This window comes from Mustela erminea, chromosome 3, assembly GCF_009829155.1.
Source record: "Mustela erminea isolate mMusErm1 chromosome 3, mMusErm1.Pri, whole genome shotgun sequence".
NCBI lineage: Eukaryota > Metazoa > Chordata > Mammalia > Carnivora > Mustelidae > Mustela > Mustela erminea.
In genome coordinates, this window is record NC_045616.1 from 62628597 (window position 1) to 62642544 (window position 13948).

A 13948-nucleotide genomic window follows, 5' to 3' on the forward strand; every position below is an offset into this window, starting at 1 on the left:
ACCCAGCCACGAAACGAGTTATTACCATTTTCAGATGAGAATGTACATTTCAAATGGTCTATTTTTTTCTTCAGCGTTCTGTGAGAGTTTTCTCAAGCTGTCCAGGTGCTGCAGTTATTCTCGGCATTCGCTGCGCATTCTGCAATCCTGAGTTCATTTACATCCTACAACGTCACTATTTCTTCTCCTCTCTTGTGATATCAGTTATCTTTCAGTGTTTTGTCTTGTTTCACTAAGTCCATGTCTCATTCAATTCCTTGAAAGCATGAAAGAGCTTCAGCATAGAAATTCTTCCATCTCCTGGGCTAAGAGCATCCTTAAATGTTAGTTTACTTAATTTATATTTATAATTTATAATCCTTTTCCTTTTTTTTTAAATAAAATATTCCTTTTTGTTTGAGATTATTTTCTGGGCCACTCATTTATAAATACAGGCAATGTTACCAGGGCCTTCTCACTGCTCAAAAGTAGTATGGCTTGGGGCGCCTGAGTGGCTCAGTGGGTTAAGCCTCTGCCTTTGGCTCAGGTCATGATCTCAGGGCCTGGGATGGAGCCCTGGATCGGGCTCTCTGCTCAGCAGGGAGCCTGCTTCCCCCTCTCTCTCTCTGCCTACCTCTCTGCCTACCTGTGATCTCTCTCTCTCTGTCAAATAAATAAATAAAATCTTAAAAAAATAGTATGGCTTTTTCTTTCTCACTGTTCTCAAGAGATTCTCTCTCTGCAGGGAGAGAGAGAGGACACCTTACCTTACAGGGGAAAAATCCCATGAATGACAGTGAATTTCTCATGAGACACCTTGGGTACATTCTGATATATTCCATTAAGTACTCAAGACAGAGGACTGGCTAATGATGCCATATATTCTCTCTACCACTATTCAGTTCTTTGGGAGGAGACCGAGGGGAGTAGAACTGAGGAAGGGCTGGCCTTAGCCTGGGAGCCTTTTCTCTGAATTTGTTAAGACTACTGTATCTGGGACTCAATGAACCAGCTAGGAAGATTGAGCTCTTTCATGGAGGGGAAGTCCTCACATTTGAGATCATTCCCCTAATTCAGGGTGAATCGGCCGCATTGACAAAAAGTGAGAGTAGCATAATATCCGTTGGTTCATGATCTTCTGGTTTTGTAGGTCAGCAAGTTTATGCTGAATATGCATTCCTCTCCGGTCCACAGCTTGCCTTCACACCTCCGGCTCTCCTCATTAAAAAACCATCAGAAGAGTTGAGGGGAAAAACAAACAAAAACAAAAGTAAGGAAGGGTGACTTCACAGTTCCATGGCTTCTTTAGTCTTATCGAGTCTGCTGAGATGGAGGAAAACGGCTCCAGATGATAGCTGCTGCTCTTCTCCCGAACCTTCTCAGGACTTTGGTCCTGGGTCCCAACATCAGATGGATTTTATACCAGTGTGCTCCAAATGTCCTCCAAATACAACACTGCCCCATGCCCTGAGACTGGACAGCTTAGGGTTGGTCCAAATTGTGTCAAGTTGGCTGACACTTTTAAATTCTGTGTAAAATTAGAGCCTTAGCATCAATATAGAGGATTCTCTCTTCAGGCTTTTTTCATTTCCTGTGTGTTTTAGCTACCATTTGTTTAAAGAAGAAATAAAATGGAAAACTTACTAGTTAAGCTAAGAAAACATCTTTGTCCAGCTTATGGGAGAAATTTCTTCTAAAATTAATCATTCCTGCCTTCTAACATCTTAAGCTCTGAACAGATTCAAATATTTAAGCACCTATCATTCACAAGATACAAGAATACAAGAATTTTAAAAACTTTTATTTTCTGCCCTGGATGATATTATAGTTAGGTGAGGAAAGCAGTTAAGCACACCAATGGTCACAAAAGAGGAATCTCCAACTTAAAAACTTCCATTTGGGGAAATTTCTTAGTTATTGGCCAATGCAAAAACCCATCAAATGCTGTCCATCAATAACAGTATCACTCTGGATGCACAAAAAAAGACACACAGCCCTTTGGAAGCCAGCATGGTGGTTGTTGGAGGGTGGTAGGAAAATACAGAGGAGAAACATCTAAATTTGACCAGTCCCTCTCCTGGCAACCAGAAAGTTCAGAGGAGTCATGCAAGCTTAAGAACAACTCAAGGCCAACCAGGTAGGAAAGGAGGATTTCTTCTGCAGGCCTAAATGAAGAGGATGTAAGGGAGAAGAGTTTCTTGGAGAGGCTAAATCCATTTCATCAGCTCTTCTGTTCTTTCCTTCTAGAAGAACACAGAAACAGGTGCCATTCAACATGCACTAGCCACGGAAAAACCAATTCATAAAGCACCTAGTATAGAAAGTAGATGACACAAGGAGATCCAGCTTTTTAGAGAAACAGGATTTCAACTCTGATCTGAGAAGTCCCTCTGGCTCCAGCTAGGTTGGTGGTAGGCAGACCTTGGCAAGGCCACAGGATCCCTTGATGGTCTCCAAAGGTGAATAATCATTCAATGTCTTTCCTATCTCTGAGTCTTAATAAGCCAGATTTGGGGGCAATGATTAAGGGGAAAATCTGCAGTCAGATTTGTTAATTGGAATGCTGGAAGTTGATTGTCAAACTAACAAATGAAGCATCTCCAGAGAATAGCACAGTTTGCTGTAACTAGTGGTAGGTGGTTGACATACCTGTATTTTGGCCACAGGCTTTTCTTGTTCATACAAATATGATTTCCTAGCTTCGTACTCTTTCTTAAGAAGGGATCCTGCACTTGTGGCTTGAAGGCGAAGAAGCAAATCACCAGACGCAGACCACATCTTCTCACGGACATAATCTGTTGTGACTTTCTCAACAATGTCCTGGCAAGAGATATTTCTTATGGTTACACTTCACACATTAGGTGAAAGCAGCATAGAGAAAAGCTTCTGGAGATTATATCTCTGAGAAAATGATATGGAGAACTCTTTCTGGCCTGGTTTAAAAGGAGATTTGACCAGAACCAGGGATGGACTGGCTTAGCTTCTTCCTAGCAACATGTTTTAGAATCTTCTGAACTTGGAGCTGAGGTGCTCTGAGAATTTGGTTGAGTGACCTCAGAATCTGGAGGCAGAGGTGCCAGCAAGGACCAGGTGTGAGGCTGGAGCTCCACAGTGTAAGTGGGACAAGGAAGGTTGCAGTAGGAATAGGCTTACATATCAACTCCTCCCTCCCCAGGCTGCCAAGGAAAAGACTGCAGTGGCCATGAAGTCTTCTGGTTCCTCTGCCCCATTTCTTGTCCAGGCCACAGTAGGCAGACCTCTGCAATGAGCCTGGAGCAGCTCAAAATAAACTTGGGGGAAGATAAAAGACTTGGGACAGAAGGAAAAGTGATGGGAGAGGAGAGACAGACTATCATGGCCAGACAGAGGAAACCCTGTCTGAATGAGAATGAATGTGGAAAAAGGAGAAGGGGGGACTGTGAAAAGTCTTTCTGTGGATTACAAACTGGGTTTGCTTTTTATGTTCTCTGAGAGATGCAAGCCAAGGCTGGAATCACTTCTACTGGCTGGTGCCTCTCATTCGGTGTGGAATGGGGGGCTAATTTAAACAATTAAAACTGGCATCACAAAAAATGCTTAAAAAACTTTAAAAGATGACATATTAACATTCATGAAATCAGCACTTTTAGATTGTCTGGAGAAGATATATATATATATATATATATATATATATATATATATATATTTTTTTTTTTTTTTTTTAACAACGTAGACCTTCCACTTTTTAGTAATCCTAACAGAATGATGCTCCATTTCACAAAGTTACTTTGGACACCACTGGAGTAATCGTTGGCTTCAAATTATAACACTCTGATGCTGCTTCTTCACAGTTTGATATGTCTTTTCAACTACAGCATCGGGTTTTTAAATATTGTCCACAGTTTCATTTTTCTAACAAGTAGCCCTGATGATGAACTGCCACCAGAGTATTTTCTTGTAAATTGTGACAATCTTGGATATTTGAAATTAGTTAATTAACTATCTTCTCTTCACTGTCTTCTCATCATTCAGGATTTCTGGTGGCCCTGTCAGCTCCAGGCCACAGATTTTTCTCTGAGTTTTAGCAAATACCATAATGGTGATTCGATCCTCAAACTTGCTATACTGTAGTATCTTTGATGTTGGCAACTTTGAACAACTTTGTAAGACCTACAGTTGTGTGCTCTTCCTTTCTTTTTTCTTTTTCCAAAATGGAACTAAATTATTATTAGTATTTTCTCTTTAAATATACTACAATGCATGGATCAAACAGAAATTTTCACTTCTTGTAGGTCCAACTTTGGTCTCAAGTCCAAAGACATCTTGTGAACATCTTTTCAAGAGTATTTCCCCCCAGAAAGCATTACTGACTTTTTAAAGGTCGTACATATCTCTGTGGTAGGCTGTGAGGGGGGAAAGAATAAGACTTTCCAAATACTGACAACCAAGTAATTATAACTAATTGAGCTTTTGTGTCAAGGCAAACCTGAAGATTGATTTCTTAGGATAATGGACCATTCCAAAAAAGCTACAAAAGCTTTCATCCCCTTGCTCTGTCTGGTGGTGGTATACTAATATGGAAATAATTGTAAAAGTTAGTAGCCATGCAGCCATATACAATGGCATTTATGAAGATTTTACTCCATATTCAGGCTTTAATAAATCAGTTATTTCCTCCCATCACTTCCATGATTCAAAAACAGAAAAGCAATCACACTTATTTTTTCATAGTACAGTTTCATTAAACATGAACCTCCTACCTCAATTTCTTTTTTTGTGAGCCATGATTCTTTAGGCAAGTACGGTTCAGGTGTGACCCAGGAACTCTCCTTTGAATCGATGTTGTAGTAGTACTCATATTTATCCTGCAGGCTGAATTTGAGCCAGGAACCTTCAGTAGACACTAAAAAAAGAAGTTTGTTACATTCCAGAGAGAAACACTGAAACCTTGAACACTAATGTAGTTTCTCTAATATGTAAAATGATCTAATAAACAATTTTTTATCAAGCATTTTGATGGCCCAAGTTAAAATAATGAGAAATGACTCATTCAATGGAGTGAATTCTATGTATTCAATGGCTGCTCTCAACTCAGCCAAATCAAGAGGAGGACAGAGGGATGTGTAATGCTAGGGCTCTGGACCTCAAATTTCTCATGAGGAGAGGAGTCACGAGAGGAGTCATGGCCTTCTTAATGGCCATTAAGAAGGAAAAGCAAACAAAGAATATGTGTCCCTGATAGATATGAACAGCATGACAAATGGACAGAGGAGACCAACAAGCAAGAATATTCTTTACTTAGGAAGTCTCCCAGCAACTTCTCTGAGAAGGAGTGACCTAGAAGGACTGTGACCCATTACGTAGGGAAAGCCAACGATCTGCATGAAACCAACAGAGAAGGGACTCGTCTTTGCAGACAACTTTATCTAAAGTAAAAACTGGCGTATGCAAATACTAAGTCATTAGGTAGGGAGAAGGAAAATGTCCTGGTTTGACTCACCTTGTTCCACCCAACCATACAAAATGAGAAAAAAATTGCAGAAAGTACTTAATTTGGGGGGAAGGATGTACTAGAAAAAAAATCTATGGCACTCATGGCTTCATTAGTTAAGAAGAGCATCTCCTCCTCATGAATCCATGGGCTTTATTTCATATTTAGAAATCTGTTTATTTTGTTGAATGGCCACGATTCCTGTCCCAGACCAGCAAGCTAAAAACAGCAACAAAAATAAACATAAAAATGATCTGGCCTTGATCAGTCTAAGCCAACTGCTGTCAAGTGAGCCTTAGACTAAATGTCTTTACAGGGAAGTTGAAGTTCAAGTGAATTTCCTTACAGAATATTTAAATGCACTCAAATAACTCAGCAGAGGTAACTTCAAGGCCCTTGAATGTATTTTGATTCTTTATTTGGTTTTAAGTGCTCCTCAACTGTTCTGTTTGTGACTGCCCATTTGAAAAGAGATACATCTCTTTTCCTGGGCAGTAGGACACCTGTTATCTGTGTAGACGTACTGGTCTACTAGAACACACATTGTACAGTCAAATTAGGATGATCATAAGTAATCATTATGGATTTAAGATAACTCCTGGGTTTCTGAATTGGGAATCTGGGGATATATGACTACATGTACCAGAACATGGCATAAAGGAAGAGGAGTAGGCAAGGGTAGCGGACAGAAGATGGACTTGAACCTGAACTTAACCCCTGCATTAATACTGTAGTACAAGTCTTTCTCCATTACAGACATTACAGTGACTCTGAATGAAGAGATGTGAAGGGAATGAAAAGGGAAAGGGCAATCAGATGCCAGGTAAGAAAGAATGGCCAATAACCCTCTTCACACTTCATCAATGGGCAATTTGCTGAATTGAAGGGTGCAGGCTCTGGGTTAGAAAGACATCAGGTAAACTTAAAAATACACATGGTACTATGGGAAAGTCTTCCAGCTGAACTATAAAAAAAAAAAAAAAACCACCCTTTCCCCCTTCAATTCTATTTCTTAGGCCATACACTGTCACAGTAGCTTCTTAAAGAAGAGGAAGTCCAAGACCTACGATGTGATGCAAATAAACACCAGCCTGTGAGTCAAGAGACACCCAGATCCTTGACAGGACATGAGGTTCTCAGTAACAATCTACTAAAGGAACAGTACATGAACTATCAAGAATTAACCGCTTTGGGTTTGTTATGGGCTTCCTCTGACCATAATCTTAGAATGTGTTTCCAAATCTGAAAAATGAGTTTCCGGCTCATGATCTCAAGGATACTTTCCAGAGCTAACACTTCATGGTCTGTCATTGGATTGAATGAGCATAAACACTTGCTGAGGTTATGGATCTGGTCCCTTGGAGACCAGTTCATTCTACTTTATTTCACATGTTCAAAATTATGCTTTACTCCTACTCAAGACTGTGCAATCATCTACCATTTGTTTCAAAAAGAATAAAGAGAAACAGGTCAATGCAGAAATATGCTCTCTAGACTATGGACTCTGAAAAACAATCTAAGGGTTTTGAAGGGGCGGGGGGTGGGAGGTTGGGGTACCAGGTGGTGGGTATTATAGAGGGCACAGATTGCATGGAGCACTGGGTGTGGTGCAAGAATAATGAATACTGTTACGCTGAAAATAAATAAATAAATAAATTTTTAAAAAAAGAAATATGCTCTCTATATATTAAAAAATAAAAGGAGGGACATAGGTAATCCCAATTTTATTTTTCAAATGTAATGAACAGATTGATATTATCTAGGTGACTCAGCAGACAGAATAAAAAGAATATAACTAAACTCTCACTAGCATTGTTTCTATGTGGCTAACAGTTGTTCTTAATTATTTGTATTGGCTTGATTTTCTGTAATAATTACACATTATTTTTATTTATTTATTTATTTTTTTAGATTTTATTTATTGATCAGAGGGGTGGGGGAGAGCGAGCACAGGCAGACAGAATGGCAGGCAGAGGCAGAGGGAGAAGCAGGCTCCCTGCTGAGCAAGAAGCCCGATGCGGTACTCGATCCCAGGATGCCGGGATCATGACCTGAGCCGAAGGCAGCTGCTTAACCAACTGAGCCACCCAGGCGTCCCTACACATTATTTTTTAAAAAATCAGTTTGTATCACTAGAGAAATGGATCAACAAGGAAACTCTAGATAAAGAAAAATCTCCTTAAATACTGTATTTCTCAAGTTTATGAAAGCACCCATGCATAGCCAAGTTAATCCGAGCTTTAAAAATAAAAAGCCACATCTAAAAATTTTTCTTTATCAAGATAAAAAAACCATTTTTTTCTTAAAGATTTTATTTATTTGATAAAGAGAGTGAGAGCACAAGCCAAGGGAGAGGTAGAGAGAGAGGGAGAAGCAGGCTCCCCACTGAGCAGGGAGCCCCATGCAGGGCTTGATCCCAGGACCCTGGGATCATGATCTGAGCTGAAGACAGACGCTTAACCCACTGAGCCACCCAGGAGCCCAAGATAAAAAAGTATTTTAGAAATGTTCATCTGAAAGCAGTATTTGTTTTAAAACTGATACAAGACCACAGACAGCATCATATTCAAAACGATATTTAGTTGGTGCTAATGACTAAAAAGCTTACCACTTTCAGATTTGTTCTCTTTTGCCTTTGCAAGGGCATCATAGTACTTGTCAGCACATTCAGGGATTACATCATTTGTGTTAGACATAGAAGACTTTAAAACAGACAGAATATCACTTGGCTTTTCTTTGTCCAGACACTGATTAACATCGATGACCAGTGTGACCCCTGCATCATGAAAAAAAAAGTTTCTGTTAATGGTTATCTTCTACTGAGCCTAGAGGCATATAAAGATATGATTTAACCTTTCAGGAATGCATTGGCAATAAACTTACCCTTTCAGAGTATGCAACGCATATACCCGCGACAGTTATCAACTTACCTACCAGTTTAGGTTGTAAGAACACAGCCCCATAGAAATGCAGTTTATTAAAAATCGTGGTGTGTCCAGGTTACTCTCGTGTGGTGTGAAGCACGAGGTCCTACTCATTCTAGTGCTCTATAACTGGGGACACTAGGTATGCAGTCCTGACGTAGGTCATCAATCAGTATTTGAGAACTAATCTTATGAAGACATTTATTTTAGAATAAGTGAAAGTCCTGATGTTCTCTTGTATAGCACTAGTATAATTCACAAGATCTGTCATTAACAACCTAATCAAACGTTCTGGAAAGGCAACAGGTACAGCTGGTAGACATATGCAATCAACTTGGTTCTGGAGCCAGTTTAGATCTAGAAAACATCTTATCCCATTTTAAATTCCTGCCTCATTGTGTCAACAAGGTTAACATGGTAAATTATTATCCACTTCTGTTCCAGCTGAGAATATTCTGGCCCAACCAATGAGAGTACTGTTTTCACAAACCATCAATGCACTGAATTAGAAGTCTAGAACAAAAAATGGAAGAAACCAGGTTAAAATACTTTGTAGACAAAGTTTTTGAAGAAAAGGGGGAGAGATGGATATTCTTTCTCTTTTAAACACGCACATGTCAAACTCAACCATACACATGCGTCATGGTATACTGACGTCCTTGAATTACGTTCTCATGTGTGTGGAAGTATGAAAGCTGGAGGGGCAAGAAAAGCGGAGTTTGACTTTACGTACAGCATCAAGAACTTCTGTAGCAAACTTCAACTGCTGCAGAACAAAAGGCCCAGCAGTGTGCTCTTGTGCTTGTAGGACTTAACAGACCAACAGTTGCCCTTTCCTCCTCTCCAGGAAAGCTTTCAAGGATGGGACAAATGCGGTCCTGGTGTTCGAGAGGTTTGTGGTCTCAGAGAAGCAGAAGCAACAAGTAAATGACAAAGAATCCTCACATGAATTATATGACAGCTTCACCTAACCCAGTAGAATGGCATATTTCTTAAAAGATGGGTAGAATAGAGGCACACATTTCTTGCACTAGAAATGTGCTGTATCATCGAGTGCTGACCTGCAAGTAGGGGCCCAACAGGTTCATTTTCTGGGTAACCAAAGCATACTCCTCCTCTGAAAAGAACCATTTTCTGTAAAAAATCTAAAGCCCTGGAGAAAATCCCAAGAGAACAGTGTCTCTTCCTGCTCATCATTTTATCTACAGTCCCGGGTACACAGTAGGGGCTTAGTGTTTACTGAGCGCTGCCGGAAGAGTCCTTCCTGTCGTTCTACTGTGCTATAATAAATACCATGAGTGGTATTAATAAATATTATTTATTGTAGTTCAAGTACTATCGAGGTGTGTTTGGGGTTCTTTGTTCCTGCACTAAAATGGCCTCAAACTCCTCTGCCTTTTCGTTGTCCCCTCCTGTCCTGCCAGTTCTCCTCTTGCTGCCTTGTGCTCACACAGAGCAGCCAACACCTCACTGCCTGATGTGCTCTGAGCTGTGCAGAGATATCACCGAACTAGTTAGTGTTTTGCCCAAGATGAGAACACACAGCTCCAGTTATCTCTCCCAGGGGTCCTCAACGGGCAGAGGAAACCAGGTCCAGGGCACAGGCTTTGAGACATGGATTTTGATTCCTTTTTTGCTTCATCTGTGGAATATGGTTTAGCTCCAGATAACTGAAGATGTCAGATAAATGGTCTACATAAAGTCAGGTATGTTGGTGGTACGGAACAAATTAAGAAAACTCCCATTAATCTCCTAAGAGACTCAGAGGAACGCTTTGTGTTATATCTTAGGCCATATACCGGTGGTCTTTCTCTAAGGCATGTATTTTCTCCCAAGAGGTGAAATAATCCCTAGAAGGGCAAAAAAAATTGGTTCTTTGGGGGGGGAGGGGGCAAAACATCTTTTTGTGTAGAAAGCATAGGCCTATCTATGGTTCATGAAAAGAAACACAATAGATCTGTGGTATTCAAATTTCATGGTGGGAAGTACTCAGGGAAAATCTACCTAAAAAGGTTCCTTGCGATAGAATAATGGGAGAAGTTTGGGAAATACTGCTCTCAGGAGTCAAAAGTAGAGACAGACCTACTTTAAGAAAGCATGGGTCTCCAGTGGACATGAACATGGGCCCAAACGTAGGAGACTTGAGTCACTCTACCCTTTTAAGTCCTGTCTGTGGTAAAACACACAGGGCAACACTTTTCCCAGACTACCTGCGAGTGGGTTTGAAGCTTACAACATGTAACAAGGATCTGTTTCAAGCCTTCATACGAAGGGTGAAGAATGCTTTTAAAGGTAAGATTAAACTCATTTTAAACAAACTGGCAAATTCTCATCTTGAAGTGAGAATATAGAAGGTTTTACTTCAGAACATCTTTTTGTTGTAGAACATACTACGTCTATTCTTCTGAGGTACAGGACTGAGGTGGAAGACAGAATTTTAAATGTGTGGGTCTGGAGTGGACCGTCACATATATTTGAGAGAGCCTCTGGGTTGCAGAGTCAGTAGAACCATGAGGGTCTCAATGGGGGAAAACAACCAACTTCACAGTTTTAGGCCACAGGTAGGAAGAACATGAATAAAATGAATGAAAGGACTTCTAAACTGGTTTGATTTCTAAGAGAAAAAGAGGAACCTGAAACGGCTGTTTGAGTGCCTATTTTTACCACCTTATTTTTTAAATGCATTTCTTCAAACTATGGCTTCCTTCAGGTTTATATTTAAATTTAAATTTCTTATGGACACATCTCAAGTTCATCTTATTTTTTCTTAAGGATTAGAGTGCTAGAACGGAAAGACTTCAAAGACCCTGAGGGTATAAAAATTCAGGTTGGAGAAATACACATATTTTTCCAGGCTGAGGAAATAAAAACCAGATGTTCCCCCAGGGAGGCTTCCAAAGTTTAAAAGCACATCTTTGGGGGCAAGACTCAGGCATCTCAACAGCATCCTATGACCTGATACAACAGGGTACATCCTAATTGTGCCATGAATGGACAGGTTAATCAATAACACTTTCAGGAATCTTCATTATTTGTATATGAAGAGTGCTAGTGTATCATTCTTGAAGTTACTTTAGAACACCATGTGATTTTTCATACTATTCCTCTATGAAAAGAGAGGTTTAGAATAAAATTAAAAGCTTAATCACTTGAGCCAATGAAGGGATTTGGCCATTTGCGGATTATGTCTATTCCATTTAGGTGTTCGACAGCTGCAGAAGGAATCATGGCTGGTTTGAGGACCCACGGGGAGAAAGAGTGAGTTAAAATCCCACTGATCACTTGACCTCCGTGAGCCCCTACTCTGGCTGGTGGGTCACAGGGATGTTTTGGGTTTCCTGGTATTAGTGTCCATTCAGAGCCAGTGTCCTTAATCCCTGAAAAGTCTAATGGTGTGCTTTCCCCTCGGCCAGTCACCACAGTCAAAGATTGAAGACTTCTTTAGGGGAAGCCTGGAAGAAAGATGAACTGTGTAAAAGTTTGATAGTATAGCAGTTCATTCTCAAGAGGACCTGGTCTCCCCTTCATTCAAGGGGTTCTTGGTCTGTAAATGATTAGGTATGGTACTGATAGAGGGGCCATGACTCTCTGCTCTTGTTATTCAAGTTACACTTCTGTTCATTTGACCTAGAACTCTTCTCCCACTTGTACAAACCAAGTATGAATTTAGGAGACAGTCTGTTTCATTTCTAGGAACACCGTAGTCAATCAGCCAATTCCACTGGTCTCTGTGAGTGGGATTATTCTGATGATGGCTTTGGTTCTGCTGTCCATTACAGCAACCACACCCACTTGCCTTTGGTGATTAAATGCTGCCATCTGGCCTCTGGGGCCTGCCACAGATTTTGGTCTTGCCAGGCTCCTTACAACAGCATGAACCAATTCCTTAAAATAAATTTCCCTCTTCCTCTTTCTTTCTCTATGTGACTATATCTGTACTACATACTTTCCAGAGGAACAACTATTTATCTACACATACACAGATATACACAGATACAGGACTATATATGTAGCTCTATTTTTTTTTTCCAGATGAAAATATATATGTAGTTCTGTTTCTCTGGAAAATCCTGACTAATACGATGGAAAGCACAGAAGGGAGAGAGACATTTACTAAGCAGACAGGGCTAGCTTCCTAAGGATCAAGATAAAAAAGGGGCTTGATCACACTAGAAATTTGAGAGTTTAGAAACCATTTTTGGCTTTCTAGATTTTGTTCAGCAACATCCTCAGATTTCGCTAGAGTTAGCACCCAATCACTGAAAATAGTGCCACCACCAGTGAATCTTATTTTTCTATATATACACAAGCACTGAAATTGCTGAGGATCCAAATATTTCCAGATATTAAAATGATATAATTTTAAAAATTACTTGAATAAAAAACAACTCAGTGGCTTAACCAGCAAGGCACATGGGGCTGACAAAAGGAGATGAGGGCTTACATTGTTTTGTTTTGTCCTTGTCCATGTTGGCCTCATTGACTGCATGCTGTATTTCATCCAGCCAAAGAACTTTGGAAACACTCTCAGAGTCCTGGGAATATTGTCAGAGAATAAAAGAAAGAACAGTGAATCATGATGAAACAGAATCTAGAACTGCTTTTCAGGAGCTCATTTTTACAGTTTCTAAAGAGTCTTAGCCAGCACCTACCAAGCACTGCTGTACACTGTACAAATTATTAACGAAATAACCCCCAAATCCAACCTCTTCTCCCTTCTCTACTGTCACCCCTTCAGTCCAGCCTACTATCATCTCCCACCTGGATGGGTGCATTGGTCTATCTGTTTTTCTGGCTTCCAAAACTGCCCTCTACCACAGTGGTCCTCCATGGAGAAGCAGATACTGTCTTCAAAATGGACGTCTCACTGGATGATCCCTCTACTTAAACGCCTCCACAGGGTTTCCCCTGCATGGAGGAAAAAACAAAAGTCGCTTCCCGGGGACTGTGGGGATCTAACAATCTAGCTCCTCTGACGCCTTGGGCTTCACTCCCACTCCTCTATTGCCTGGCCCAGACCTGCATACAGCCTCCTTCAGAGCCAGCCATCCTGGCTGTGTGGTTCTTGATGCTTTCTGACCATTCAGGCCTTAATTCAAATGCCACCTCCTCCACAAAAGCCTTCTCTGCATCATCTCTCTTAATCACTAACTGTGGTACCCAAGGTGACCCTGGGTACCAAAGGGTATTTTAAATTTCAGGGAAATACAACACCATTTATCAGACACAGAGACAAAAATAAGGCAAAGAACCCTCAAAGAACCCTCAAGGACCAAATAGTTTAGTAGAAAAGATACATTTATCTAAAAATAATTATACAATGTGATCAGGGATATAATAAACTTGCCCAAGGTTACAAGGAAATACTAAGGCTGTGATGAACAGAAAGTAGTTCATCAAAGCTAGGGAGAACCAGCTCCAGCATTTTGGACTCCTGATGGATAGATGGGTTGTAGAAGGAGAAATAACATTCACCAGCTCTTCTGGAAGACTTCAATACTATTTCCCTCAGAGACTAACCTGAGATAATGTGTGTGGAAAGCATTATGAAAATGAGACAAAGAACTTCTTATTT

The 13948-nt window shown here is 40.4% G+C and overlaps 1 protein-coding gene across 4 annotated transcripts in view; it reads right to left on the bottom strand.

Moving 5' to 3' along the window:
• IQGAP2 (IQ motif containing GTPase activating protein 2) overlaps window positions 1-13948 on the bottom strand; it is a 290099-nt gene that overhangs the window by 63474 nt on the left and 212677 nt on the right. For 2 of the 4 annotated variants that reach the window (XM_032335919.1, XM_032335921.1), the window contains 4 exons: window positions 12818-12908; window positions 8058-8225; window positions 4719-4861; window positions 2629-2799 (listed from right to left, as the gene is read on the bottom strand). In XM_032335919.1, coding sequence (XP_032191810.1) covers window positions 2629-2799; window positions 4719-4861; window positions 8058-8225; window positions 12818-12908 — 573 coding nt within the window. The remainder of the gene's footprint in view (window positions 1-2628; window positions 2800-4718; window positions 4862-8057; window positions 8226-12817; window positions 12909-13948) is intronic. The other 2 variants (XM_032335922.1, XM_032335923.1) reach the window with 1 other exon arrangement.